The sequence below is a fragment of the Sphaerodactylus townsendi genome, linkage group LG13, assembly GCF_021028975.2.
Source record: "Sphaerodactylus townsendi isolate TG3544 linkage group LG13, MPM_Stown_v2.3, whole genome shotgun sequence".
Classification (NCBI taxonomy): Eukaryota; Metazoa; Chordata; class Lepidosauria; order Squamata; family Sphaerodactylidae; genus Sphaerodactylus; species Sphaerodactylus townsendi.
This window is the reverse complement of record NC_059437.1, coordinates 54613790-54639532: the sequence shown is the minus strand read 5'-3', so window position 1 is coordinate 54639532 and position 25743 is coordinate 54613790. Positions and strand designations below refer to the sequence as shown.

At 48.2% G+C, this 25743-nt stretch overlaps 2 protein-coding genes across 2 annotated transcripts; both read right to left on the bottom strand.

Moving 5' to 3' along the window:
* Window positions 1-942: 942 nt before the first annotated feature.
* B3GNT4 (UDP-GlcNAc:betaGal beta-1,3-N-acetylglucosaminyltransferase 4) lies at window positions 943-2034 on the bottom strand. Its single transcript, XM_048513871.1, has one exon. It carries the CDS (start codon window positions 2032-2034, stop codon window positions 943-945), a length of 1092 nt encoding a protein of 363 aa, XP_048369828.1.
* Window positions 1937-25698, bottom strand: LRRC43 (leucine rich repeat containing 43). The gene is made up of 14 exons (XM_048515005.1): window positions 25615-25698; window positions 23019-23493; window positions 21346-21624; window positions 19962-20072; window positions 18492-18631; window positions 17649-17887; window positions 14581-14759; window positions 13353-13494; window positions 10506-10645; window positions 8982-9134; window positions 7987-8178; window positions 7519-7606; window positions 5241-5385; window positions 1937-2061 (listed from the first exon to the last, which is right to left on the bottom strand). The coding sequence occupies exons 2-13, from the start codon at window positions 23103-23105 to the stop codon at window positions 5243-5245; spliced, it is 1893 nt and encodes a 630-aa protein (XP_048370962.1). The 5' UTR covers window positions 23106-23493; window positions 25615-25698; the 3' UTR covers window positions 1937-2061; window positions 5241-5242.
* Window positions 25699-25743: the final 45 nt, after the last annotated feature.

Genomic DNA, 25743 nt, shown 5'->3' with positions numbered 1-25743 from the left:
CCAATAGCACAGGCAATGCATCTTTTGCACCTCCCTGCCCACCCACCCACCTGCCCAAATAATTTCAGGAAGAAGAAGAGTTTGGATTTATATCCCCCCTTTCTCTCCTGTAAGGAGACCCAAAGGAGCTTACAATCTCCTTTCCCTTCCCCCCCCCCACAACAAACACCCTGTGAGGTGGGTGGGGCTGAGAGAGCTCTGAAGAACTGTGACTAGCCCAAGGTCACCCAGTTGGCATGTGGTGGAGTGCACAGGCTAATCTGCTTCTCCAGATAAGCCTCCACAGCTCAAGTGGCAGAGCGGGGAATCAAACCCAGTTCTCCAGATTAGAGTGCACCTGCTCTTAGCCACTGCTGCTCCCTGAAAGCTGAAAGGTTGTCCATAACTGCTGTAACACAGCACACAGCTTTGCCTTGTGGATGGCTAACAATTGTGTTTGGTCTGCTGACAGGCTAAAAGAGCGGACGGTGGGCCAGTTTATTAATGTAGCTCCCCATGCAGCAGCCTGCCCCCAAATATGAACAACCGTAGACACATTCTAGACACATTCATCTGATTCTAGCAGCAAGAGTTCAGCACACCCTTGCCTTATTTATTTTTCATATTTCCACCCCATCCCATTCCCAAAAGAGCTCTTACCTACTGACATTCACCAGACTTGCCCATACAATTAGAATCGCCCTGCAGGTTGAAACCTTCTCCCGAAAGTCAGCAGGATGCATATCCCAAGCAGCAGAACCAGAAACTGGACCGGCTCTGGTTCCAGCTGTTTGAGGCTTCTATAAATAATTATTTTAGGGGAGGGGAAAAGGAATCAGTGAAAAAGTTATCCTACCATACACGATTAACTTTTTTTTTACAGTTATCTGCGAATAACCGTTTAAGCCAACTCCTGTCAAAGTCTCGGTTACATTTCATTTGCCAGAGGCACTCAAACCGCTTCTACCGTTTGTGAGCTACTGACGTGGCACATCTAAGTTTGCCGTATTTCATCAATGTCCACATGACCCACATCTCGGTTGGGCTTAGTTTGTGTACAATCATAAGTTCTTTGTACAGACAGGGATCAAATGGATTAAACGGTCTCTGGATTCCGAAGGTCTTAAAGCCGGCGTGGCGAGTCGGGGTCATACCCATTTTTGCAAGGCACATGCCCACAAAGACATCGTCTATCGGGAAGAGCTCCGTGTCCTCGACGGTCAACTGCAGCCGTTGCACCGTCTTCTGGGACATGACGTAGCCACCGCCACCAGCGTAGAGGGGGTAGAAAGGCTCCCGGTACATCAATTCTGGTATAAAATACTTGGTGTTGGTGTTTCTTATTGGCCGGGCTTTGCTGATGACATCTCCAGCAAGAAGATCCTTCTGAGGGTCCAGATCTTTAAGGAACGCAACAATATTGTAGGTGTTTACAAACACGTCGTCGTCCCCCTTCAGCACAAAGCGGGCATGTGGACAATCCGCGGCACACCATCGGAGGAAATGCACCTCCTTCAGGGTCAAGTTGAAGAAGTTGTCAACAAAATCCCACTGGATAACGTCGTCAAATTCTTGACTCTCGTACGCCAAAAGCTGCTGGAGGGAGTGAGCCCGAACTCTGACCTCTGAGCGACCAAGCAAGAACAGCAGCTTGACCAATTTGCCACCCACGGTGGTTTCCTTCCCCCACGTATTCCTGATGGCCACCCTGCGATCTATGTTGATGGGAGCCGATTTTATAGCCAGCAGCAGGAAGGTGTCCGCATCACATCCCGTGGGCTTTAGCAAGGTTGAGAAGTGCCGGCAGTGTTTGTACATTAAGAAGACTCGATGAACCTCGGGGAGGGAGGTCGAGGAATTGGTAATGGTTCGGTTGGGTATGCATTTGCTGGGCTCCACATGTCGAGGGAGCTGGAAGGTATGCTGGTGTAGCTTGTGCGCTTTTTTGGTTGTTGGAGGCACAACCGACTTGGTGTCTCTCTTCAAGTACATCAGGCACGCAAGTAAGAAGATGGACACAATGTACGTGGCAAATTTCCTTATCCTGGAATGCATCTCAAATGCCAAAGAAGGGCTGACACCCTGTGTGGTTAAAAAGACCAAAAAAACGGTGTTGAGGCTAAGTGCAATACACATAAACACTCATGCTTACATTAGCAATATGCTTCACACAACGGAATGGTTCAATCAGCACCATGTGCTTACAACAAAACAATTTTCCTATTAGCAATTTATTACACATAATGAAACTGTTTTTATCAACACACAACAGCCTTAACTAACAAAATGACCCACCGTAAATAGTGCTTCAATTAGCAAGAATATGGTAGTAGTACCAATTTGTAATCAAGGTGTATTAGGTTAAAGTCCACCTTATATCAATTGTAACAACATTAGGCAAAGTAATGGGGAAGCATAGGCAAACAGAGAGAAAGCTAGCTATATACTTTGTTTCAAAGCTTTCCTCAGTATTTGCCAGTAGAAATTGCCAGATAAATTTCTAAAGCAGAGAATTATGCACATGCTTGTTTCATTGAGGGAAATCTCTTATTGCACAGTGAACTTCCTTTAACTGCTAGGAGCAAAATGAAAAAGCATTAGACCAAACAACAGAAAGGTTTTGGTAATGTACACATAAACGTTTATACGTATTGCACTTTGCCTCAACACAGATTTTTGTCTTTTAACTCAGTAAATACCATTGACCTTGGGCTAGTCACAGTTCTTTCCCTTCCTCTCCCCACAACAGACACCTTGTGAGGTAGGTAGGGCTGAGAGAGTTCTGAGAGAACTGGGAAGAGCACAAGGTCACCCAGCAGAAATTCAGGAGTGTGGATTTAAAACCTGGTTCTCCAGATTAGAACCCACCTGCTGTTAACCACTACACCACTCTGGAGTAGCCCGGCCACTGTGCAGGGGCGGGCAGGGCAAACCACTCCCCGCATCTCTGTCTTTGAAACCCCTATTAGACTCCTCATACCTTGGCTGTGACTTTACAGCACTTTACCTACGTGCCATGGGCCAAGGATACTGGCATGCCTTCCAAACGTGGATCTGCTTTAAAAAAAAAAATTATTTTGCAATCCCGATTTGCAAAGCAGACTTGTAAGCTCAGGCGTCGCCTAGTCAGAAGTGCTGCCTGAGAAGGAAAGGGGATGGCCAGAGACCCCACAACGCCGGACAGCCCTCGGAGGGAGCAGGGCGCTCTTTCCTCCCGGAGCATCTGCAGGATTTGGGGTGGCTATTTTACAAAAACAAACCCACCCCCCAACCCCTTAAGCAGGGAGCATCAGGTCTCCTTCCCAGCAGGGGAGGGGGCTGCAGGTGCAGCCGGGCAGGCAGCAATTCCGCCTCTCCATCTTTGCGCGGCTACAGGGCAGGGGGAGGCGAAGGCGAGGCGGCCAGAGGCGCTTTCCCGCGGCGCACACAGCAGGGCAGGCGGCGCAGACCCCCGTCCCTTTGTCCGGGCAAGAGGCTACGGTTGCCAACTCCCGGGTGGGGAGTTCCTGGAGGTTTGGGGAGGCAGCTCACCGGGTGCAACGCCCCCCTCCAAGCCACCCGCGCTCTCCAGGGGAGCTGATCTCTGCGCTCTGCAGGTCGGTGGGGGTTCAGCCTGATCTCCAGGTCCCGCCTGGAGGTTGGTGTCCCGGGAAGGGTCAGCGCAATGGGGTTCCCCCGGAGCTTCGCCTCGTTGGGGCCGCTTCCTCCTACCTGCTACCTCCGCTCCGCTGCCGGCTCCTCCGCGCGCCTCCTTGCAAGCCGGGCAGCCCCGCCCGCCCGGCCGGCCGACCCCGCCCCCCTCCGCGCCCCCGCCAGGCTCGCCCCAGCCCTGGCGGTCCCCGACAGATGCGCGGCAGCGCCGACCCCGAGGGCGCGCCGCAGGGCCCGGGCCAGGGTCGCCATGGCAACGGGGGGAGGGCTCGGCCCTGGCGCGCGCAGACTGCAGCGGGTGGGGGGGCGAGTCCAGCCAAGCAAAGGAGCCGCCTTTGGGGTCGCCTTGGAAGACTTCGCCTGGACGGCTCCCCAGCCAAGGAAGGAGAGTGGAGGAGGAGACCCTCCACACACCCAAGCAGCCAGCCAGCATCAGAGCGTTGCCAACTCCCGGGTTGGAGCGGCCGGGAGAGAGGGCTTCTAGTACCATGTAGCCCTCTCTTCTGAAGCGGCCATTTTCTCCAGGGGAAGGGGGATATCTGGGGGAAATAAAGGAGCAATCAGTGAGGGGTGCGGTCTGCAGATCAGTTGGAATTCGGAGAGGTCTCCAGTCTCCCCTCCCCCAGAAGTTGGCAACTCTCAGCCACACCCCTGGCTTCTGTCAGTCTGCCAAGATGGAGGGGGTGTATGTGTGGGGAGGAGAAGAATGCAGGTGAGGCATGAGGGCCACTTATGAATGGAAGTCCTCCCCTCTCCACCATTCACACAGACCCAGGCCCTTAGCCAAGTGATGAAAAAGAGGGGAGGGGGAGCTGGGCCCCATCAATCCTCTGTCCTGCCCCTCCAGCCCAGCTCTGGGATTGATGTGAAACCCAATCAGGAGTCTTTCAAAGGTAAATTTTCAATGAAAAAAAAGGAAGGGGCTGATGTAAAAAGGTGCGAATCCTATCATAAATCTTCCAAATGTGAATTCTCTGTGCAATTGGCTAGAACAGAATTAGCAGTTAGCAGGGCTGAGGTGTCCTAATTTCAAATGCTGGTGGGTGGGTAGGGGGTAAGATGTCCGAAACTTTTTTGTACTTTTCTAATTTTTGAAATCCTAACTGTATTGCATTGCTTATTAGATTCCTTATGCTGTTAAATTACATTGCTTTATGCTATGTATACACCTGGAGTCTCAAGTACAAAATTCATAAGTAAATAACAAAGCACAAATAAATAATAACAAAAATAAATAATGATGGGCTGACCACCACTGGACTAATTTTGCCCCCTGCCCTGGAAATTTCCTGACTATGGGCCTGCTGAGAACTTATATCCACCCTGAAAAAAACCCCAAAACCCACATGGATTCCTTATTAATATGTAGTCAACAGACATCTCTGAACACCCAAGCCAGTGAAACTACGCTTAGTGGGTGAAAAAGCTGCAACTTGTAAGATAAAATGTTTCCTTTCACACCAGGCCAAACTGCAAATTATGTTGGGGGCCCACAGGTGGACTCCATGACTTGGCCCCCCTGCCCCCCCAAGGAAGCTCCATCACACAGTTCTTGAAGATCTAAACCACCACCTGGTCCTCCTGCATTAAATCACATCTGTGCTACTCACAACTATGTAGATAATCGGGATTTTATTAAGATTTGTGATGCTGATTTCCACTTATGGTGCTGCATTTGAAATTCCACAGTCAGAGGCACTGGCTGGACCACTTGGGCGTCTGCCCCTCTAGGAGACTCCTGTTTCCTTCCTTTCCCTGCAAAGAAAAAAAAGTGTCTCATTACCCCTTTTAATCCTCCTACGTTCCTACATCCAAAACTGATCCAAAATGATATCAAAATATATCCAATGCCTTCCTTTCACCTGTCTTACTCTTCACACCTCATGCATTCCCTTATAAATAAGATGAGCGGGTAGGGAAATGTTGTTATCTTTTGCTGAGTTTGAGGGTTTCACATCACTAGAAGGGCAATGTTAGGCCAGTGAGCAGGAAGGAAATGAACTGCTGCATTCCTAAGGTCTGAAGGATCCCAAAATGTTGAAAACCAATTTAACAAAGCAATAGCGATTTGATGTGAATGCATGAGACCGGAATATATATTAGCCATTCGGCGCTGTTTTAAATTCATACCTTTAGGAGACTCTGAGTTGAAAGATAAACTGTGTAAGAAATCTGTAAGATCCCATCTTAGACATCCTTCATGGGAATTAACTGGGAGGGCGCACTTTGTGTGCCCGATACCATCTCTGAACAGTTGCCTCATTGTACAATACACCATAATGCTAAATACATTTTTACCTTAAGGGTTTGTTTGTTTAAACATTTTTCGGCCATACTGGGGACTCAAAGCTCCTTGCAAACTACATATAAAATGAAAATATACAACCCAACAGACCCCCAATCAAACGCAGAAGTAATTATTGGATTCCGCTCATTATTCTCCGTCTGAAATTTCAGATCAGTCGGTCGTCTTTTGCAGAGACCGAAGGCTCCGCAAGCAAGAGGATGCAGCGTGGAATAACTCAGTTTCATCAGATCTCCGAAGCTAAGCAGGGTCAGTTCTTGGGTGGAAGACCATCAAGGAAAATTCTGCCGAGGAAGGCAATGGCTGACCATCTCTACGCCTCGCTGGCCTTTAAAGCCCCTTGTTGGAGTTGCCAACATTTGTTGTGATTTGAGGGCAACATGCACCGACACAAGGCTCCACAAAAATGAGAGAACGTTTGCCATTCTTCCTGCTTCTTGCACTTTTTTAAAAAAAACCACAAATGCTGATTCCCAACTTGTCATGTTTTTATTTGTAGTATTAGGTCCCAGGGGGTTCAGTCATATGATTTTCCAGTTCCTTTAATGCAGTGCATGAATAATGTATGCCGGAAGACAGCACTTCCCTAGAAAGCGATTCAGTGTAAAACAGGACCCTTCCGGGCACAGCACTTACAGACATAACTTGTTTTTCAGGAGGTTTCTGTGAAGATCTGTGAGCATCTCTGACTTAGTGAAGGAAACACCTCCCTTTGAAAATTCATGGAGCTGAATCCTTAGAAATCCTTCATGGGAATTAACCGGGAGGGAGCACTTTGTGTGCCTGATACCATCTCTGAACAGTTGCCTCACTGTACAATACACCTCTTTCCTCACCCCTTGGGCACAAGCAAGTATCTGGGTAGGGATGCATTTGAACATTGATGGGAAAGCCAACTCTGCCCTGACTTTGTACTTTCACAATAGAAAGGCCTCCCGGATCAGATTCCCAGCTCTGCCCCTTTAGAAGAAGAGGAGTTTGGATTTATACCCTGCCTTTCTCTCCTGTAAGGAGACTCAAAGAGGCTTACAAACTCCTTTCCCTTCCCCTCCCCACAACAGACACCTTGTGAGGTAGGTGGGGCTGAGAGAATTCTGAAGAACTGTGACTAGCCCAAGGTCACCCAGCAGGAATGTAGAAGTGGGGAAACGCATCCAGTTCACCAGATAAGAGTCTGCCACCCATGTGGAGGAGTGGGGAATCAAACCTGGTTCTCCACATCAGAGCCCACCTGCTCTTAACCACAACACCATGCTGGAGGTCTCTGGAAAGGATGCCAGTGGCAAACCAGCTCGGCTCCTCACTTGACTTGAAAACTACTTGTTGGGGTTGCCATAAACAGCTGTCAACTGGGGGTGCTTTACACCCCCCCCCCCAATCTGTTTTGCACAACTACAGCCTCCAAATGGCAGGTTATGGAGGTTTTCAAAGATGAGAATACTCCCTGAACAGTTCACTTTGTTTCCACTTTTGGGTTTCACTTTTTGTTTGTCAGCTACCTTGATGGTTATCTGACCAAAATGGGGAGACTCGGTCTTTAAACAGGACAGATATACGTGTCCTGTGCGGGCTGCCTCCGTTACCTTTGGCAGGGGGTGGAGATTTACGAGCTGCCGTGGTGTCCGTTCCGCCTTTGGGTTTTTTATCTTTATTTTTGGCCTTTTTACCATCCTGCAAAAGGGAAAGAGGGGGAGGGGAAAAAAGTTTTTCAGGGAGAATGGAGATTTGTTGCAAAATACAAGATGGAAGATTCTCAGACAAGCTGTTGCAGGTTTTCCAGGCTGTGTGGCCGTGGCCTGGTGGTTTTGATGCCTACTGTTTCACCCACATCTGTGGCTGGCATGTCACAGTAAGACGTGTTTCTCTCCCCAGCACAGTGCTACAGAGAGAAATGTTAGGAGCCAAAACCACCAGACCACAGCCACTCAGCTCTGAAATCTCACAAGAGGCAATTGATTCCAGCTGTGAATCGACATTACATTCACGCAGACTCTTTGAAAGCACAAGTTTTGAGCTGTGGCACGGCCACAAGTTCATCAAGTCCCTGGTACCTTCTCTTTCAAAGCTGAGGGGGGAGATCCTAGCTCTGTGATCAGGACGCCAAAATCACACACAGTTGTCAACAGCGACTCTCCTGCTAGCAAGCTCTGGAGGTTGACATGGACAGAGCCCAGGGTTTTCAGGATGGGAGGGTCACTTCGCAAATCGGGGGAGGCTGTTTTCTTTTTCTTCTTGTTGCTACCCTGTAGGAGTGTCACAAAAAAGTGTCTTCTATTTATCGTTCACCAAGTTATCTTGAAATTTAGTTCAGCCTCAGGAGTGGAGTTCATAGCCCAGTGTTGGGAACTCGCATGGGACTCGGTGGGGGGCGGGGGAAAGACCTGGTGAAATGGGATTGGGGGATGTTGCACCGTCACTTCTTGGTAGAGTGGGGTCTTCTGCATGGAGGTTTCCCCACCATTTAGGTGACAAACTCCAGTGCGTTTTCTCTGAGCTTCCTCACAACATTGTTGTTCATCGGCTGTCTTTCTGTGGTTTCCTCACTCTTCCTCTGTGCTTTCTTGAACTCAGATCAAAGATGGTTTGAGAACGCTTGGAGAAACGTCAGGGAAACCACATAAAGGCTCTTTCCGCACACGCAGAATAATGCCCTTTCAAACTGCTTTCAGTGCTCTTTGAAGCTGTGTGGAATAGCAAAATCCACTTGCAAACAGTTGTGAAAGTGGTTTGAAAACGCATTATTTTGCGTGTGCGGAAGGGGCCAAAGTTATGAACACTGCTGGAGGAAAAGGTACTGCAGGCTAAGCACACAAATCGTGATTTAACCTCCATGCAAAAGACACTCCCATTAAGATCGGGGCAAGACACTGACCATACATGAAGCTGCTTCATACTGAGCCAGCCCACCCGTCCACCACCGTCAGTATTGTCTACTCAGGCGGGCAGCTGCTCTTCAAGTCATGCAAAAATCATGCAGCATAACCCTCAGCTGGGCTTTCTTACATTATGGCTTCAGCAGAACTGTCAGGCCCAAGTCCAGCCTCACCTTCCCTCCATCTTTCGGCTTCCCCTTCTCTGCTTTGCCCTTGTCTTCTTTCTCTTTGTTCTTTTTCTCCTTTTCTGGTTTCCCTTTCTCTGCTTTCCCCTTTCCTTTCTTGCTGGGAGTTTCCACTGGCGATTCAACAGGCCAGGAGACAATCTGGAGAAAAGAAAGAGAACACGGCCAGGCTACAAAAAAGTATTGTCAAAGGCTTTCACGGCCAGAATCGGCTGTGGGTTGCAGGTTCCCATGGTCTAGCAGTTTTTGTTCCTAACATTTTGCCTGCATCTATGACTGGCACCTTTAGAGACACGTCATGGTAAATATGCAGCACAGAGAGAATTATGTCTTACTGTGACACAGCTCTGAAGATGCCAGCCATGGATGGGGGCAAAACATTAGAAGCAAAAACTACTAGACCATGGCCACGCACCCCCCACTCCCAAAAAACAAACAAACCCAGAACAGCCAACCAGAAAAAAGTTCCAGTCTTGGCTATCATGGAATTCAAAAACACAAACATAGAGGAAAGTGAGTTTCATGTTGCTGTGTATTTGCAACACTGGGAAATCTAAAAACCCTGAAGAAATGAAGCTGTCTTCTACTGAGTCAGACCCCTTGGTCCATCAGGGGCAGTACTGCCGACTCAGACTGGCAGGGGCCCTGGAGGATCTCAAGTAAAGGTCTGATACCTCCTGATACATTTCAAACTGGGGATACCAAAGATTGAATCTGAGGCTTTCCGTGTGCCACTGAACCACGGCCAAAGCCCTTTTATTTATCAATTCCAGTTGCTTCATTAATGCCTTTGCTTCCTAAGAAAGGGTTTCATTAGGTGCTGTTGATGGATTTTTGGTAAACTCCGGCAGATGGAGCGTTCAAATGGAGATGGCCTTTGCAGGGAGGCAGAACCTCTGAGCTGACATACTTAGCAGCTACCCTAATTCAGGGGCAGGCAGAAGGTCACTTGGGAGTGACCCCTCATTCACCAAGCAATTCAAAGCAGTTCCTTGCCCTGCTCGCTGCCCCCTCCATCCTGATGTAACTCTTTTGTAATTCTTCTCTTTAAAAGGGCCACAGCAGATGTTCTCTTCTTCCTCTTTCTGCAAAGGAGGAACTCGCATGCAGCTGTTGTTGCTCGAGGTGGGGAAAAGACAATAACAGCACCCTTTGCCATCTGCCTCTTCCTTCACATGCACACATTTGCACCCGAGCTCTTAAAGGGAAAGGAGGGGCTCCTCCTACATCAAAGCTGCTATTTGCCTTTTCCACGGAAAACATGCAGGTAACTGTACATTCTTCAGTAGAGTGTTGTGGGTTTTCCGGGTTGTATGGCCGTGTTGCAGTAGCATTCTCTCCTGATGTTTCGCCTGCATGTGTGGCTGGCATGTGTGGCTGTTAGCTTCAGTTCTCCTAGACTCTATGGTTATTCCAGAGAAAGTGATCTCTTTAGAGTCTAGAGATCAGCAGCAATTCAAGGATAACTCCAGGCACACCTGGCGGATGATAACCCTACACAGGATAAATGACCTTTTCTTCCACAACTGCCAGGGTGGTTCCGGCAAGGAGATAGGCCTTCAAAGCAACCAGGTCTTTGGTGATGTGTTCCTTTCTGTATTCACACTCAGTGGTCTCTGCCCAGGACTTCCGAAGGGTGTAGTAAACATTTGCTAAGTTAAGGAGACAGGAGAAAAATAAAGATTTAACAAAACATTTTTGGAACAACAACAAGAAAGAACAGAGTGTAATCCTTACTGTTTGGCAACACATCTGAAATGGCTGTGTGCCATACATCCTTCTATGGCTGTCCCAAAGGGGACAGTGAGGATATTAAGGGCCAAACCAGATGATACTGGTCAAAGTGGCTACCAGCCTAATAGCTAGATGGAACCTCCATTTTCAGAGGCAGTATGTTTCTGAATGCCCATTGCTAGGAGCCAACAATAAGGGAGGCTTCGGCCGCTGGCTTGTTAGACCTGCCAGGGATTGGTTGTCGTAGGAAACAGCATGTTGGACGAGATTGACAACTGGTCTGATCCAGTTGGACACATCTGTTTACGTTTCAAAGATGGCTTCCAGGAAGAGCAGTTGCTGATTAGATCCGATGGCTGCCAACCTCCAAGTGAGGCCTGGAGATTCCCCCAAATTATGTCTGATCTCCATAGTGCAGCAATCGATTCCCTTTGAGAAACTGGCAGCTGTGGAGGTCACTCTCTATGGCAGGGGTCTGCAGCCTGCGGCTCTCCAGATGTTCATGGACTACAAATCCCATCAGCCCCTGCCAGCATGGCAGGTTGCAGACCCCTGCTCTATGGCATTATATGTTGGAAGTCCCTCCCCTCCCCACACCTGCCCTTCCTGGGATCAACCCTATCAGAGCCACAGCATCACAGGCCATCTATCAGACCAGACGGGGGGACTTAAACACCTGTCCAACTCAGGTGGCTTTGATTTGCAATTCAACAAGCTGCATTCAGGCAACAACTCCTGTGGAAGATCGGATGACTTTTTCAGGACAACAATATCCCTTGTCAATTATTAATCAACACTGCCATGCTAACAGATCCTTCCGTGACCTAGATTGTTGAAAATGCACTGCTAGGAAGCAGCAGCTAGGAAGCAGCAGCAGGTCACAAAATCACACAAGAATCCAGTAGCACCTTGAAGACTTACAAATGTTATTTCAGCATGAGCTCTGGTGAGACACAGAGGCCTACATCTACGAGGCCTCCCCGTCACCTTTCTAAGCAGGGCCACAAACCGTCCCAATTTAGGTTTACTTATTTAACCCATGTACGCCTCACTTGGATAGCCCCCAGCCATACTCTTTCCAACAAAAAGATCTAGGTAGAATTGTAACTTCATCCAGGCCAGATATTATTCCCGGAGAACTGCTGAGAGCCCATATAGATTGGTGGGCCCCTTTACTCGTGTCATTATTCACCGCAATAGACAGATCCGGATTGATTCCCCAAGCATGGAGAATTGCAATTATTGTCCCAATACATAAGAAGGGTGACCTTCTATCTCCTGCCAGCTATAGACCTATCAGTTTGTTATCAATATTAGGGAAGTTCTGTGCTAACCATCTGTTTAAAAAGCTGGATTATCTGTGATAATATTCTAGGCTAGGAACAAGTAGGTTTCAGAAAAGGCAAATCCACCCTAGACCACTGTTTTGCTCCCCTGTATTTTTGGGGTTACCCTTTAGTTTATCCAAAGCAGCCAATCACTTCTGGCAGCTAACACAGCCCAACCACTGCAGAGCTCTCACTTTGGCTAGGTGTAATGTTTTCCCCTCCGCATCAGAAACCTTCCACCTGTGGTGGGATGGCCCCTTGTGCTAGGGCAGTGATGGCGAACCTTTTCGAGACTGAGTGCCCAAACTGCAACCCAAAACCCACTTATTTATTGCAAAGTGCCAACACGGCAATTTAACCTGAATACTGAGGTTTTAGTTTAGAAAAAAAATGGTTGGCTCCGAGGCATGCATTACTCAAGAGTAAGCTTGGTGGTAGTCGGTGGCTTTGCTTTGACGCAACCATGCAACTCTTCGAACGGGTGAATCACGACCCTAGGAGGGTTTACTCAGAAGCAAGCCACATTGCCAGCAACCAAGCTTACTCCCAGGTAAAGGATCACACTTTAGTTCTTTGCATGAAAATCAGTGGAGTTTAACAGCGCTTAACAGGGTTACCTATACTGCTTCCCCAAAACTACATCCTAGGTTTAATGCTAATAATCGAGCCCAGCGGTCCAGGCCAGCCTAGATGTGTGTGTGTGGAGGGAAATCCCCCCGCACGATGACCTCTGTTTGTGTGTGCCCACAGAGAGGGCTCTGAGTGCCACCTCTGGCACCCGTGCCATAGGTTAGCCATCACTGTGCTAGGGGAATACACCACCAGCTGCAGAATAAATGGAGGAAGGGAAATCACTTGCCAGAGAGCCAAAGATGCCAGCATGTGAAGTCATGCCACCTTGTGCTCCATTTTGACTTTTAGCAGGCAGACTAAATCGTCCCTTTGCTAACTTTGTAACAGTTGGGTGGATGTATTTATGGCCCATCTCAAGTTTCAGTGATAGTTTTAAAATAGTTTTAACCTGCTCACGGGCTTTGTGGAAAAAGTCAGAAATAACTGAGGATCTAAATCAGAAGTCAAATAGAGGACGGGCGGAATTCCTTCCACCATAGGCTCAAATTTGTCTATGCAATCATAAGGACTAGAAAATTGCTTCTGAAAAGGCAAATTAGAACTTGGGTTCTCAGGATTCTATCAAGCATCTACCTTGCACATAAAGGGTTGGAGAATGCATGCAGATGACAAGTTCCTGCTACTGCGTATAACCTCTCACTCTCATCTGGCAAGGTTTACCTACTCATATTAGGTGAGTCCAACTTAACAGGTGAGTCCGGCTTAACAGGTGCATCCGCAGTTGGGCTCACGTTGCTACCTGCTCCTTCTGGGGAGGGGCTTTCTACAGTCAGCATACTTGATACTTTATTCTTGGATGTCGCAACCTGAGACAGAAAAATATCCAGCACCACTATCCATTGGTTACTCCAAAAGTTGTCATCACTAATAACAAGACAAACAAGAATATTCAGAAGAGGGACCATAGCCCTTAGCCTCGTTCAGGTGGAGGGCGGGAGACGAGGAGGCAGAATTGGAACACTGAGATTAATGGCAAAATATTTATTTATTCATTTTAGAAGCCGGGTCCTTCTTTTACACATAGCTCCGGGGCAGGCCAAATGCCTAAACTTTTAATAAAGTACGGATTAAAAATTCTGTAAACCATTTTAAAAGCACCAACACACATTCAAAATATCTGTGATTTGGCAAAGAATTGCGATACAAGACAGGTTTTGGAATTTAATATGACAAATCAAGGCAGAAATTTCCCTAGAACAGTGATGGCGAACCTTTTCGAGACCGAGTGCCCAAACTGCAACCCAAAACCCACTTATTTATCGCAAAGTGCCAACACAGCAATTGAACCCAAATACTGAGGTTTCAGATTAGAAAAAACAGTTGGCTCGGAGGCATGTGTTACTCGGGAGTAAGCTTGGTGGTAGTGGGTGGTTTTGCTTTGAAGCAACCATGCAACTCTTCCAACGGGTGAATCACGGCCCTAGGAGGGTTTACTCAGCAAGCCCCATTGCCAGCAACCAAGCTTACTCCCAGGTAAAGGATCACGCTTTAGTTCTTTGCATGAAAATCAGTGGGGTTTAACAGCGCTTAACAAGGTTACCTACACTGCTTCCCCAAAATTAGGTCTTAGGTTTAATGCTAATAATCGAGCCCAGCGGCAATTTCCCCCCCACATGATGAACTCTGTGTGTGCGTGCCCACAGAGAGGGCTCTGAGTGCCACCTCTGGCACCCGTGCCATAGGTTCGCCATCACTGCCCTGGAAGCTAAGCTGACTGTTGAGTTTTAATATATAGAAAATGAATGGAAGATGTGTTGAGGTTCATTTAAGATCTGGTCCTTTCTCCATGTATGATAAAAGCAACGCTATTTTCTAAATGGTGTTCTGTATGGCGTTGCTCACTATTTCTGTCTTGTCAAGGATTATCTCACTAAACCCTTACAAAAATATACCTTAGTCTTGCGTCCAGAACTCAGTTTTTCACCTTTGGCAAACTCATATGTCACGTAATAGCTGTAAGTGACCACGGGAAACTCAGGAATATTCTCCAGATCCTCAGAAACGACAGGATAGGGGATGCCTCGGATTTTGCCAATCGTGACAACCATTTCAATGTCCTCCTGCAACAGGGCTACAAAAGGGGCAGAGAGAGAGCAGAGAACCTGTTTTAATTGAGAAGGGGCAGAAATCCCCTTTTATGCCGTTACATTCTACCAAATTCTTTCTTGCTTTTCTACCAGTTTTACACTATAAGCCTCTTTATTTATTTATTTATTTTTATGGAGGACCCCCTTGTGTCCCCCCCCCCAGCCCTTTGCTCCCTGCTCGGGGCTTTGCCCTCCTGGGGATGGGGAGGGAGACTCTCTGAATGCTCCCCATTTGGACACGCGTTGAATGAATACCCCAGACAGGACTGGGGGTGGGGGTCCCCACGGCTTATTCCTCTCCCTGGGGCGGGGGGCTTCCCGTCGCTTGGCCCTAAGAGGAGCCCCCAGCCAGGGGGTCTGACCCGCAGCAGCCCCTCTCCCCAACCCATTCCCCTTTCCTCCACTCCCCCTGCAAAGGTCAGTCCCCGCGAGACCCCCGCCATGCAGGGAGGGAGGGGCTGCATGATCTCATGCCCCCCCAGGCCTTGTGCAGAGAGGAGGGGGGAAGGGGGCGCACCCCCCCGGCTCTGCAGTGGGTCGCCTTTTCCCGGATCGGGGCCGCCCGAACCTCTTCCACCCCCACCTTTCCCTGCTTTTCCTTCCCCCCCCACCTGCCCCCCCAGCCCCCCCTGGACTCACTCAGGGGCTGCAAAGGCCGCCTCTCCGTATCCAGAGGAAGGAAACGGCTCCCCCCACCTTCCCTGGCAGCCCCTCTAGGATTCCTATAAGTCTCTTGTATGCAACAGATGCCAAAACAAAATTAAACATAACATGCACTTAATGGGTAAAGCTTGAGGCAAGGAATAATAACATGGTGTGACATGAGATGGTTGGATTCTGTGGAGACATTCTGCTGACACAAACTGTGTTTGTGCCTCAACACCCCCAGCTGGGCTTTGACAGATCAGGAAACTGTGATACATGTTAAGGAGAGGACATGAAACATCTGACCACAAGAGGTCACTCAAGGATCTTGCTAGACCCACATTTTCCTGTGCATTTCTCCACTGAGGTTCAAATGAACACTGGTCACATTTAGATATTTGGTGTGTAAAGTGCGTCATGTTGCCGCTGACTTATGCCTTGTCTGTAGGGTTTCCAAGGCCAGTGACATTCAGAGGTGGTTCATCATTTCCTTCCTCTGCACAGCAGTCCTGGATTTCGATGTATTGTCGAAGGCTTTCACGGCCGGAATCACTGGGGTGCTGTGTGGTTTCTGGGCTGTATGGCCGTGTTCTAGCAGCATTCTCTCCTGACAATTGGCCATGCTGGCAGGGGATGATGGGATTTGTAGTCCATGAACATCTGGAGAGCCGTAGGTTGCAGGCCCCTGGGCTAGCCCAATCTCCTTAGATCTCAGAAGCTAAGCAGGGTCAGTCCTGGTTAATACTTGGAGAGGAGTCTGCCAAGGAAGCCGAGGGTCATTATGCAGAAGCAGACAATGGCCATCTACCTCTGTTCCTTTTTTGCCTTGAAAACCCAACAGAGTTGCCATAAGTTGGCAGCGAATTGTATTCTCGAACGCTTTCCTGGCCAGAATCACTAGAGTGTTGTGGGATAGACAGGGGCGTCATGCCCATTGGGCAAGGTGGGCAGCTGCCCAGGGCACCACCTTGCGGGGGGCATCAAAATGCTGGGTTCGTTTTTGGGTATTTTAGTGGTTTTCCATTTTTGGCCTGCAGGGGGCGCGGTTTTTAGGCTAGCGGCACCAAAATTTCAGCATATCATCAGGAGACTGTCCTTCTGCTACCCCCCAAGTTTGGTGAGGTTTGGTTCAGGGAATCCAAAGTTATGGACTCCCAAAGGGGGTGCCCAATCCCCCATTGTTTCCAATGGGAGCTAATAGGAGATGGGGGCTACAGTTTTGAGGGTCCATAGCTTTGGCCCCCCTGAACCAAATTGCACCAAACCTGGGGGGTATCATTAGGGCAGTCTCCTGATGAGACCATGAAAGTTTTGAGACTGTGCCTTCAGAAATGTGCCCCCCGCCCCCAGCCTGCAACCCCCATGGGAGGGGCATCCAACTCAGGTTTTGCCCAGGGCTACAGTTTGCCTCGTTACGCCCCTGGGGATAGATAGATATTTATTAAGGCCTTTTGGCCAGCCAACAGTTCAAAATCAGAGTACACATGAACACATAGCACTCCATCTATACAAAAATATAATATAAATTGTAAAATCCATTATAAAATCTATTGATAAATAACATTAACTTCAGGCATTATTACAGTCCTCGTTGCACAGTACAGCTCTTTGTCTTAATAAGGAATTACGCTTGTTGTGTGCCAGTATACAAAATTTAGCTACCTTCTGTGAAATGGCGGAAACACGATCTTCTAATAGCATTCTTACAGAATTTGTATCTGAATTTTCTATGAATGGATATACATGATGAGTTAACAATGGTTGGATTAACAGCTCCCTTTCACCTTCGTGTAACTTGCAATGCAGTAAGATATGTGACACTGAGTCTACTTCCCCTGAGCCGCACACACAGGTTCTCCTGTGCCTTGGAATATTTTGGAATCGTCCCGTCAGATTAGCTGACGGGAAGGCATCGAAGCGAGCCCTAGAAAAAGCCCATCGGCTTCTTGCTGACGTTATATCAGATAGATAAGGTGCAGCTGAAATACCTATCCATGAGTGTTGTGGGTTTTCCGGGCTGTATGGCCGTGTCCCAGTAGCATTTTCTCCTGATGTTTCGCCTGCATCTGTGGATGGCATCTTCAAAAAAATCCTTTTTTGGATTCTTGACTCTGCAGAGGCCAAAGGCGAACCTCCTTGCTTGCCACAATCCCACATGATGCCCCACTCCCTCCAGACTGCTTCACAACCAGCCTTTGCAAGAGATTCTGTAAACACGGCAGCCCCACCTGGCTTGGAAGAGATGCCCAAGAAACTGTGCCTTTCATCGGGGGTTATATTGTCGTCATCCAGGGCACAGAGTTTCGGCAGGCTGTCGATGGTAAAGCCGCGGTAGCCGGGCATCAGAGCGAAAGGGTTGCCCTGAAGAACAAGAACCCGAAGCTTTTTCAGCGTCTTGAGTTTGCAGAGGAGGCGGAGCAAGTCCGTAAAGTTGTTGTAACTCAAGTCGAGAGAGACAAGCTTTGGCCTGAAAGGGAAGGAATCAGTGGTGGGATCCAAAAAATTTAGTGACAGGTTCCCATGGTGGTGGGATTCAAACGGTGGCGTAGCGCCAATGGGGCTGGGCGGGGCACGATGGGGGCGTGACCGGGCATTCCAAGGGCGGGGCATTCCTGGGCGGGGCTGTGGCAAGGACGCAGCCATTGCGCCGATCCTTGGACGGGAAACGAATGCACGCAGGCGCAGGCTGCCACGCACGCCGGTGCACCTCCTGCTAGACTGCTTCAAGTTCTGCGCGCTACTGCTGAGGAGCGAAGGAGGGGCGTAAGGAGGGCAAAAATCACGTGGCAAAATCACCAATGAGTAACCCCCTCTCGGCACACACAAATAATTAGTAACCTACTCTCGGGAACCTGTGAGAACCTGCTGGATCCCACCTCTGGAAGGAATCCATTAAAAAGAAATTGCTAGCAGGTTCCAGACTATGGGTGGTTCTTTCCCTTCCCATCCAAGAAGCATCTGAGCAGGACTACTTGCGGGCGGGGGTGTGTGTGTGTGTGTGCCACTTATTAATGTAATGGCTGCTGGAAACACTGCAGGCTCTTCCTGCTGGTGCAAGAGTTTGGCCTCACCAGTAAGTGTTGGTGAGATAGTCTTCCTGGGACGAGCCCAGTTGGCAATTATGACCAAGACCCAAATGCTGGAGCTCTGGAGGAGGGAGGGCACAGAGGTCCTTCAAGCACTCCAACTCATTGCCACAAAGTTCCAACACCTGCCAGGAAGAAAGAAGAAGAAACAGAACCTCTGGAGGGCAACCAAGGTTGGGCGTCCACCTGATCCAGGCCATACCATCGTTTTTACATTATAGACGGGATATGAACTTAACCCGATATCCACAGACAGAGGAAGCCTGCCCCATCATAAGCATAAGCATTTTTATTGTCATTGTGCACGCACAACGAAATTTACAGCAGCATTCCCCGATGCACACAATTTCAGACTCATACCCCATCCTCACTTTCCCCTTTCTCCACCCATCCCTACACAGCCCCAAACACATCAACACGAAGCCGCAGAGTTTAGCATAGCCACAGCTCTAGAGTAGAAGCTGTCTCTAAGCCTCTTTGTCCTAGTTTTGATAGACCTGTATCATCTGTCGGATGGTAACAATTCAAAAAGAGAGTGTGCTGGATGAGATGGGTCTCTCAGAATATTTTGGGCTTTTTTTAGGCTTCGGGAATTATAGAGTTCTTCCAAGGAGGGGAGAGGGCAGCTGATAATCCTCTGTGCAGTAGTGATCACCCTTTGGAGCGTCTTCCTATCTGCCACTGTGCAACTGGAGAACCATACACAGATGCAGTAGGTTAAGACACTCTCTATAGCACAGCGGTAAAAGGACACCAGGAGTTTCCATTCAGTTATTGTTTCCTTAAAAGTCTCAGATAGTATAGTCTCACAATGCCCAAAACAATGCAGTGTTTGCCTTGGTGTAAAGAGGCTCAGATCCTGGAAGCCTTAACATGCAGAATTCCTGCCTGGTAGGCAGCTACAAACTGCACAGGGGAAGGCAGGGGGGATGAGAATTCGATCTCCATGTTCAATTCCAGAAGATATGAATACCCTTCAAATATTGCAATCCTGTCCACGTTACAAAAGTTGAGGCAAAATCTCTTTGCATTCAAAGCACAATGTCTGTATCAGGACAGGGACTGGCAAAATGGTCACTAAGTAACGGGCATTCTGGAGCATCGAGAACAAATTAAACTAACAAGAAAGAAGCGGGGAGGGGAAACATTTTTTCATGGCAGGAGCCAGAAGCCTGAAGTCAGCAGCTTGTAGCTTTCTTCACATGCGGGCTGCTCTCCGTGCCTCCATTTTATCCTCACAACAAGTCTGTAAGGTAAGTTAGTCAAGGTCACCCACTTTGCTTAACAGCTGAGTCAGAATTTCAATCTGGGCCTCCCTAGTCCTGGTCCCAAACTCTGACTGCTAGACCACACTGCCCCCACCCCCACAAAGACTATTCTTCAAAAGTTAAAAGGCAGAATGCTGAGTGTCTGCAAAAAAAGATGGAGGCTCCGAAAAGAAATGCAACAATTTACTTTCAGTGTTGGAGGGAGGTTGGCAGAGTTGATTTTGCTGATCTGGTTGGCACTAAGGATGAGCTCTTCCAGGTTGGGAAATTTTAACAAATTGGCATCGATTTCATTCACCTACGGTACAAAAAAAAAATACATTGCCGTGAAATCAGAATGCACTCAAGACTATCTGGCCTACCTTCTGCTTGTGAGAGACCTTCTTCAAGAGCAGTGCCCCCACTCCAGGTCGGGTTGCCTGCCTCCAGGAAACACCTGGAGATCTTCTGGAGTTACCAATTACTGCAGTTGACAGAGATAACTTCCCCTGGGAAAAATAGCAGTTTTGGAAGACAAACTCCATTCCGTTATACACGGTTGAGTTCCCAGCCTTCCCTGCTAATCTGGCCTTCCTAGTCCCAACCCCAAATCTACAGGAATTTCCTAAACAAGAGTTAGCAACAGACAACTGATGTTTCCAAAGAAAGCCCTCAGAGAGCCAATCACTCCGAGGAAGAAGAAAAAGAGTTGGATTTATATCCCCCTTTCTCTCCTGTAAGGAGACTCAAAGGGGCTGACAATCTCCTCCCCCCCCTCTCAAACAACCCGTGAGGTAGATGGGGCTGAGAAAAACTGTGACTAACCCAAGGTCACCCAGCCGGCATGTGTTGGAGTGCACAAGCTAATCTGGTTCACCAGATAAGCCTCCACAGCTCAAGTGGCAGAGCGGGGAATCAAACCCAGTCCTCCAGATTAGAGTGCACCTGCTCTTAACCACTACGCCACGCTGGCTGAAATGACACCAACCACAACTTTGACATCATTTAGTGGTCTAAGACAATCAGGATGGTGATCACTCAAAGAGTCCTGATCACGCAATATTTAATAGGGTTGGCCACGCTGAATTGGGAAACTCTTGAAGATTTGGGAGGCAGAACCTGGGGAAGGTGGGGCTTGAGAAGAGGAGTAGCTTTAGCAGGATGTGATGTCATACAGCCCACCTGCCAATCAACCATTTTCTCCAGAAGAACTGATCTTTGTAGTCTAGAGAGCAGTTGAAATTCTGGGAGATTTCTAAGTCCCATCTGGGAGATCTCTAATTCCTCTAAGCCCCATCTGGGAGATCTCTAAGCCCCATCTTTGTGCGCAAGCCTGTGCACAAAGATAATTCAAATCCAGACATCTGTTTCTAAATCCTGAGGGACAGAAGCAAATGCCAATCCCTGCTATGTTGGGGGACCAGCTGCAGTTTTGCAAACTTATCCTAAAGTTCCTGGAGACACCACAGACCCATTTTACAGAGGGGGAACACTGAGGAAAAGCAACACAGATTAGTGACACAAGGTAGGCGCTGGATGGGTGAATCTCTCTTTCCAGCCTGACCCCAAAACGAAACCTCTTGGCCACTCACGCCTTTATTGACGATCCTCAGAGATTTGAAGTAGGAGAAAATGAAGGAGTCTTGGATGACCTGCGGAGTCCATACCGCCAGCTCCCTCAGTTGCTGGTCCTCAGGGCTGCCGTCGCGTGGCAGGGCCCACAGTGAGTCAGGACATCTCAGGAACTCTATGAGTGATTCTGCAGTTTCTTCCGTGGGAGGGATGAGCTGGTCACAGAGGGCCAAACTTGCCCGTTGCTGCGTAAAGGGCCATGTGGTTTTGGATTTCCGCTGGGAGAAACGGGATTTATTCTGGAGAGAACAGAAGAGGGCGGCAGGGGGAGAGAGAGAGACAGAAGGACTTTGGGCGGGGCACCACCCAACACGAGAAGTGACCCAAAGGCTTGTGGGTGACTCCTCCAGCAATCTGATTCAAAATAACATCGATGAAGACAGACAGAATTCTTTTTTTGGTTAGTTGTTTATTATTAAGCATTCAGTGCTTATTTGTTTAAGAAATGTTTATGCTGCTTCTCTAGAGTCTTGCTTGGGATGGCTTACAAGCAACAACAGTACCATCAAATAATAAACTATCAATATTTACATTGTAAGGGGCCTTGCGTTCCTATAAGGGAGAAAGGCAACTAACTTATAAATAATAAAATAATAATTTTCAATAATTAAATATACAAACGAAATATTTTTGTGTCTTCAAAGTACTTTCGCAGCATGTCTCCAGAATCCTTAAAACACCCCTAAAAAGTAAACCTGGTGTATTTGTCCCAAAAGGTTGTTCCTCAGCTCCTTGGAGAATGGGCAGAATTCAGAGATTTAGATAGATACTTCAGAGGAGAGAGCAATTGGCTGAGAAAGAGAGATCTGATCTCCAAAGACCTCCATCCAAGAGGTGAGGTATCTGCACAGGGGAATTAATTCTTTGAGCTGCCACACATTTCAGAATGGTGGCCACATTAGCCTGTCACAGTATCCAATGCTAGGAATCTCGTGGCATGCGGCAACTGGTATTTCCGGTCACAAGTATCCCCAACCTGCGCATGCAGGCATGCACACACCACATACCACACATGGCCATAGAGAAATATTAGCAGAAAACATTGGGGTCAAAAGGCAATCCAATGCCAGAGGTATAGACTGAGATTTGCTATGCAAAGCTCCCCAACCATTAGTGGCAGCAGTAAGAAATGCACAGCTGCCCGCAACGTTTTTTTGAAGACATAGCTGACAATTTAAAATAATCAAGTAAACATTATTTTAAGCAATGACACTATTAAATATCACAACTAATCAGCAGATTACCATCTTAAACCCTGGTAGCATACTTGCTCCACACTGCTTGAGCCCTGCATTCAACTACACCGGATCTCAACCCAGTCTACAGGGTTGGATCATGGGGCCAGCTTGGTAGTTAAAATCCTGGGGGCCCAGGGAGGTGGACAAAGGGTCACTGCCGTGTCCCTTCAGTGGCTTCTTTACTCAGAGGAAAGTGAAGTGGAAAATGCACTTGTCGGCCTGGCCTACCTCATAGGGTTGTTGTGAAAGACCTTGAGAAAAGGGGGGCTATATACGTTCAGAAGGGACGCAAAGGTGCCCTAAGAGGGGCGCCAACGACAGTCTTGCCCGGGAGAGGCCCTTCCCGTCCGTCCGCCCGCCCGCCCCCAGTCAAACGCTCGGCCCCCTCCCCTTACCCAGCCCCCAGTCCCGCAGGGAAACTGGTCCAGGCAGAGCGTGCGCAGATGCGTCCAGAAGGCGTCGGAGGCGCTGAGGCCGCCCATGCCGGAGCCCCCGAAGAAAGCAGCAGCAGTAGCAGCAGCACGTGGCGAGCGCGCCGGGTACCAGGCCAGCGTCCTCCGTTGCCAGGCGACGGAGCCGGTTGCTAGGAGACGCCGGGGCGACGCGGGGGAAGGAAGCCGATTGGCTCAGCCGCCGTCCTCTTCTTTCCACGCCCCATCCTGCGGGTGCTGGCTGCAGTATGTTGGGTTAAAACGCGCAAATCCCCGATCCGGGTCTACTACTCTGAAGGAAACCTGACGACCTCAGCTGGGCTTACTCTCCAGCAAGCTTGGATCGCAGCCGTCTCCTGCCTCGTGGAAGAATTGGTCCAAAGCTTTTTCCTCGCCTGGTCTGCCCTGGGGCGTTCTTCGTTCCCTTCTCCCCAGAAACCTTTATTGAATTGGAGAAGTAGCGTTAGAAGGGAAATAAAATAACCGTGCAATTTAAGCGCGAGACCAGCAGAGCAGTGGAAGAGGTAGGGAGGGTGGGAAGGCCGACCTGGTCCAAATGAATCCCACAGCCAAGAGCAGCTGGATTAGTTGGTTGCAGAAAAATTCTGGGGTCACCTTCAAGACCAGCAACGTTGAGAAGGCTTTTTAATGTTTTAACATTTACTTCTGACTTTCTCCCCCAATTATTTTGACCTTTGTCCTTTTTATGTAATTTAGTTGATTTTATTAAATATATTTTGGTAACTGTCTCAAAATAGTGCCATTGAGTACCAGAAATAAATTCCTAGGGGAATTCCTAAAACCATCACCAAGAAGGCATATATAGCAGTACTTTTTTTCAGTGGCCCCTAATATTTATTTATTTTACTTCACATACACCCCACCTTTCTCACCCAAAGCAACTTCGGTCATTTGCCCCATTTTATTCTGACAACTCTGTGAGGTAGATTTGAGTGTGTGGCAGGCTGAAGAACACCCAGCATGTATTAAAAATGCGTCACCAGTTTCCTGTTCTTTTCTGAGTTGTTAGAGGCACTTTTAGTCTTTTTAAAACCCTTTCCTGACTCTACATATCAAGGCTTGCTGGCAATGCCATCTTGTATCAGGGAGTGGATCAGCTAAGATACCCCTGAGAAGGCAATCATGTCCATTGCTGACTTGAATCAGAACTTGAGAAGGAGTTAGGAGCACGGATTAAATCAAAGTAATCATTGGCTGCATCGTGATGACAAGTGCCACTGCCGTTTGGCAGGCCCTCCTAGGTTTTCCCCACCTTCCATATCTGATAGCTTTTCTGTTAATATAATCTCTCTGTGGGTTGTGCTTCCTGGGCCAGGGCATGCAGTATGATTCTGAATGCTGCTGATTCATTCCTCACCCTAATAGTTCATCACGTCTCAGCGCTGGCATTTCCATCCACATCACAGGCATGAAAACAGATAGATATTATCAGATCTTGGTGGCAACTGTCTTTTAAGTCATATTCAAAATTGAACAAGAGCTATATTTTATTTAAAAGATTGATCTCCTGGCTTTTTATAATTTCAGTAATTCAGACAGAATTATCAGTGGTCTACATTGCTTTAAATGTTTTTATGACACAAGTATTTATGTATATTTGGGTTTTCTCCCTACTTGGGTATCTTAGAACATTGTTCTTCCCTCCTTCATTTTCTCACAAGAACAACCCTGTGTGGTAGACCAGGCTGAGAGTTTGTGAAGGCCTAAGGTAAGCTTCCATGGCAGAAGGAGGGATTTGAACCCAGGTTTTGGGTGGCCAGGATGTTAGGGGGCAGTGACTGGCATGTGGTAGTACTGGCATTGCACTTGGGGGGGGGGGAATGCTAAGAACATAAGAACAGGCCAGAGTCCATCTAGTCCAGCACTCTGCTACTCGCAGTGGCCCACCAGGTGCCTTTGGGAGCTCACATGCAGGATGTGAAAGCAATGGCCTTCTGCTGCTGCTGCTGCTCCCGAGCACCTGGTCTGCTAAGGCATTTGCAATCTGAGATTAAAGAGGATCAAGATTGGTAGCCATACATCGACTTCTCCATAAATCTGTCCAAGCCCTTTTTAAAGCTATCCAGGTTAGTGGCCATCACCACCTCCTGTGGCAGCATATTCCAAACCCCAATCACACGTTGTGTGAAGAAGTGTTTCCTTTTATTAGTCCTAATTCCCATGGAACTATCAACTAAGACGCCCAAATCCCTTTCCTGGTCTGTGACTGATAGCACTGACCCCTGTAGTGTGTATGTGAAGTTTGGATTTTTTGCCCCTATGTGCATCACTTTGCATTTTGCTACATTGAACTGCATTTGCCATTTCTTAGCCCAATCACCTAATTTATCAAGGTCCGCTTGGAGCTCTTCGCAATCCTTTGTGGTTCTCACCACCCTACATAATTTGGTATCATTTGCAAACTTGGCCACTACACTACCCACCCCTACTTCCATGCTCTAGCTCTTGCCCCCAAAACTCTATGACTTCCATAGAGTTTCATGCTGGAAGTGATGTTATTCGCATGCACTCACTGGTCACTCCTCTCCCTTCTACTCACCAAACAGGTGTGTGTTGGCTGGCAGCAGCAGGAATCGGCAGGAGATTATCTGACATGAGTGGGCACCTGAGAACCATAAAACAAATAAACTGGGGGCACTTCCACACATGCAGAATAATACACTTTCAA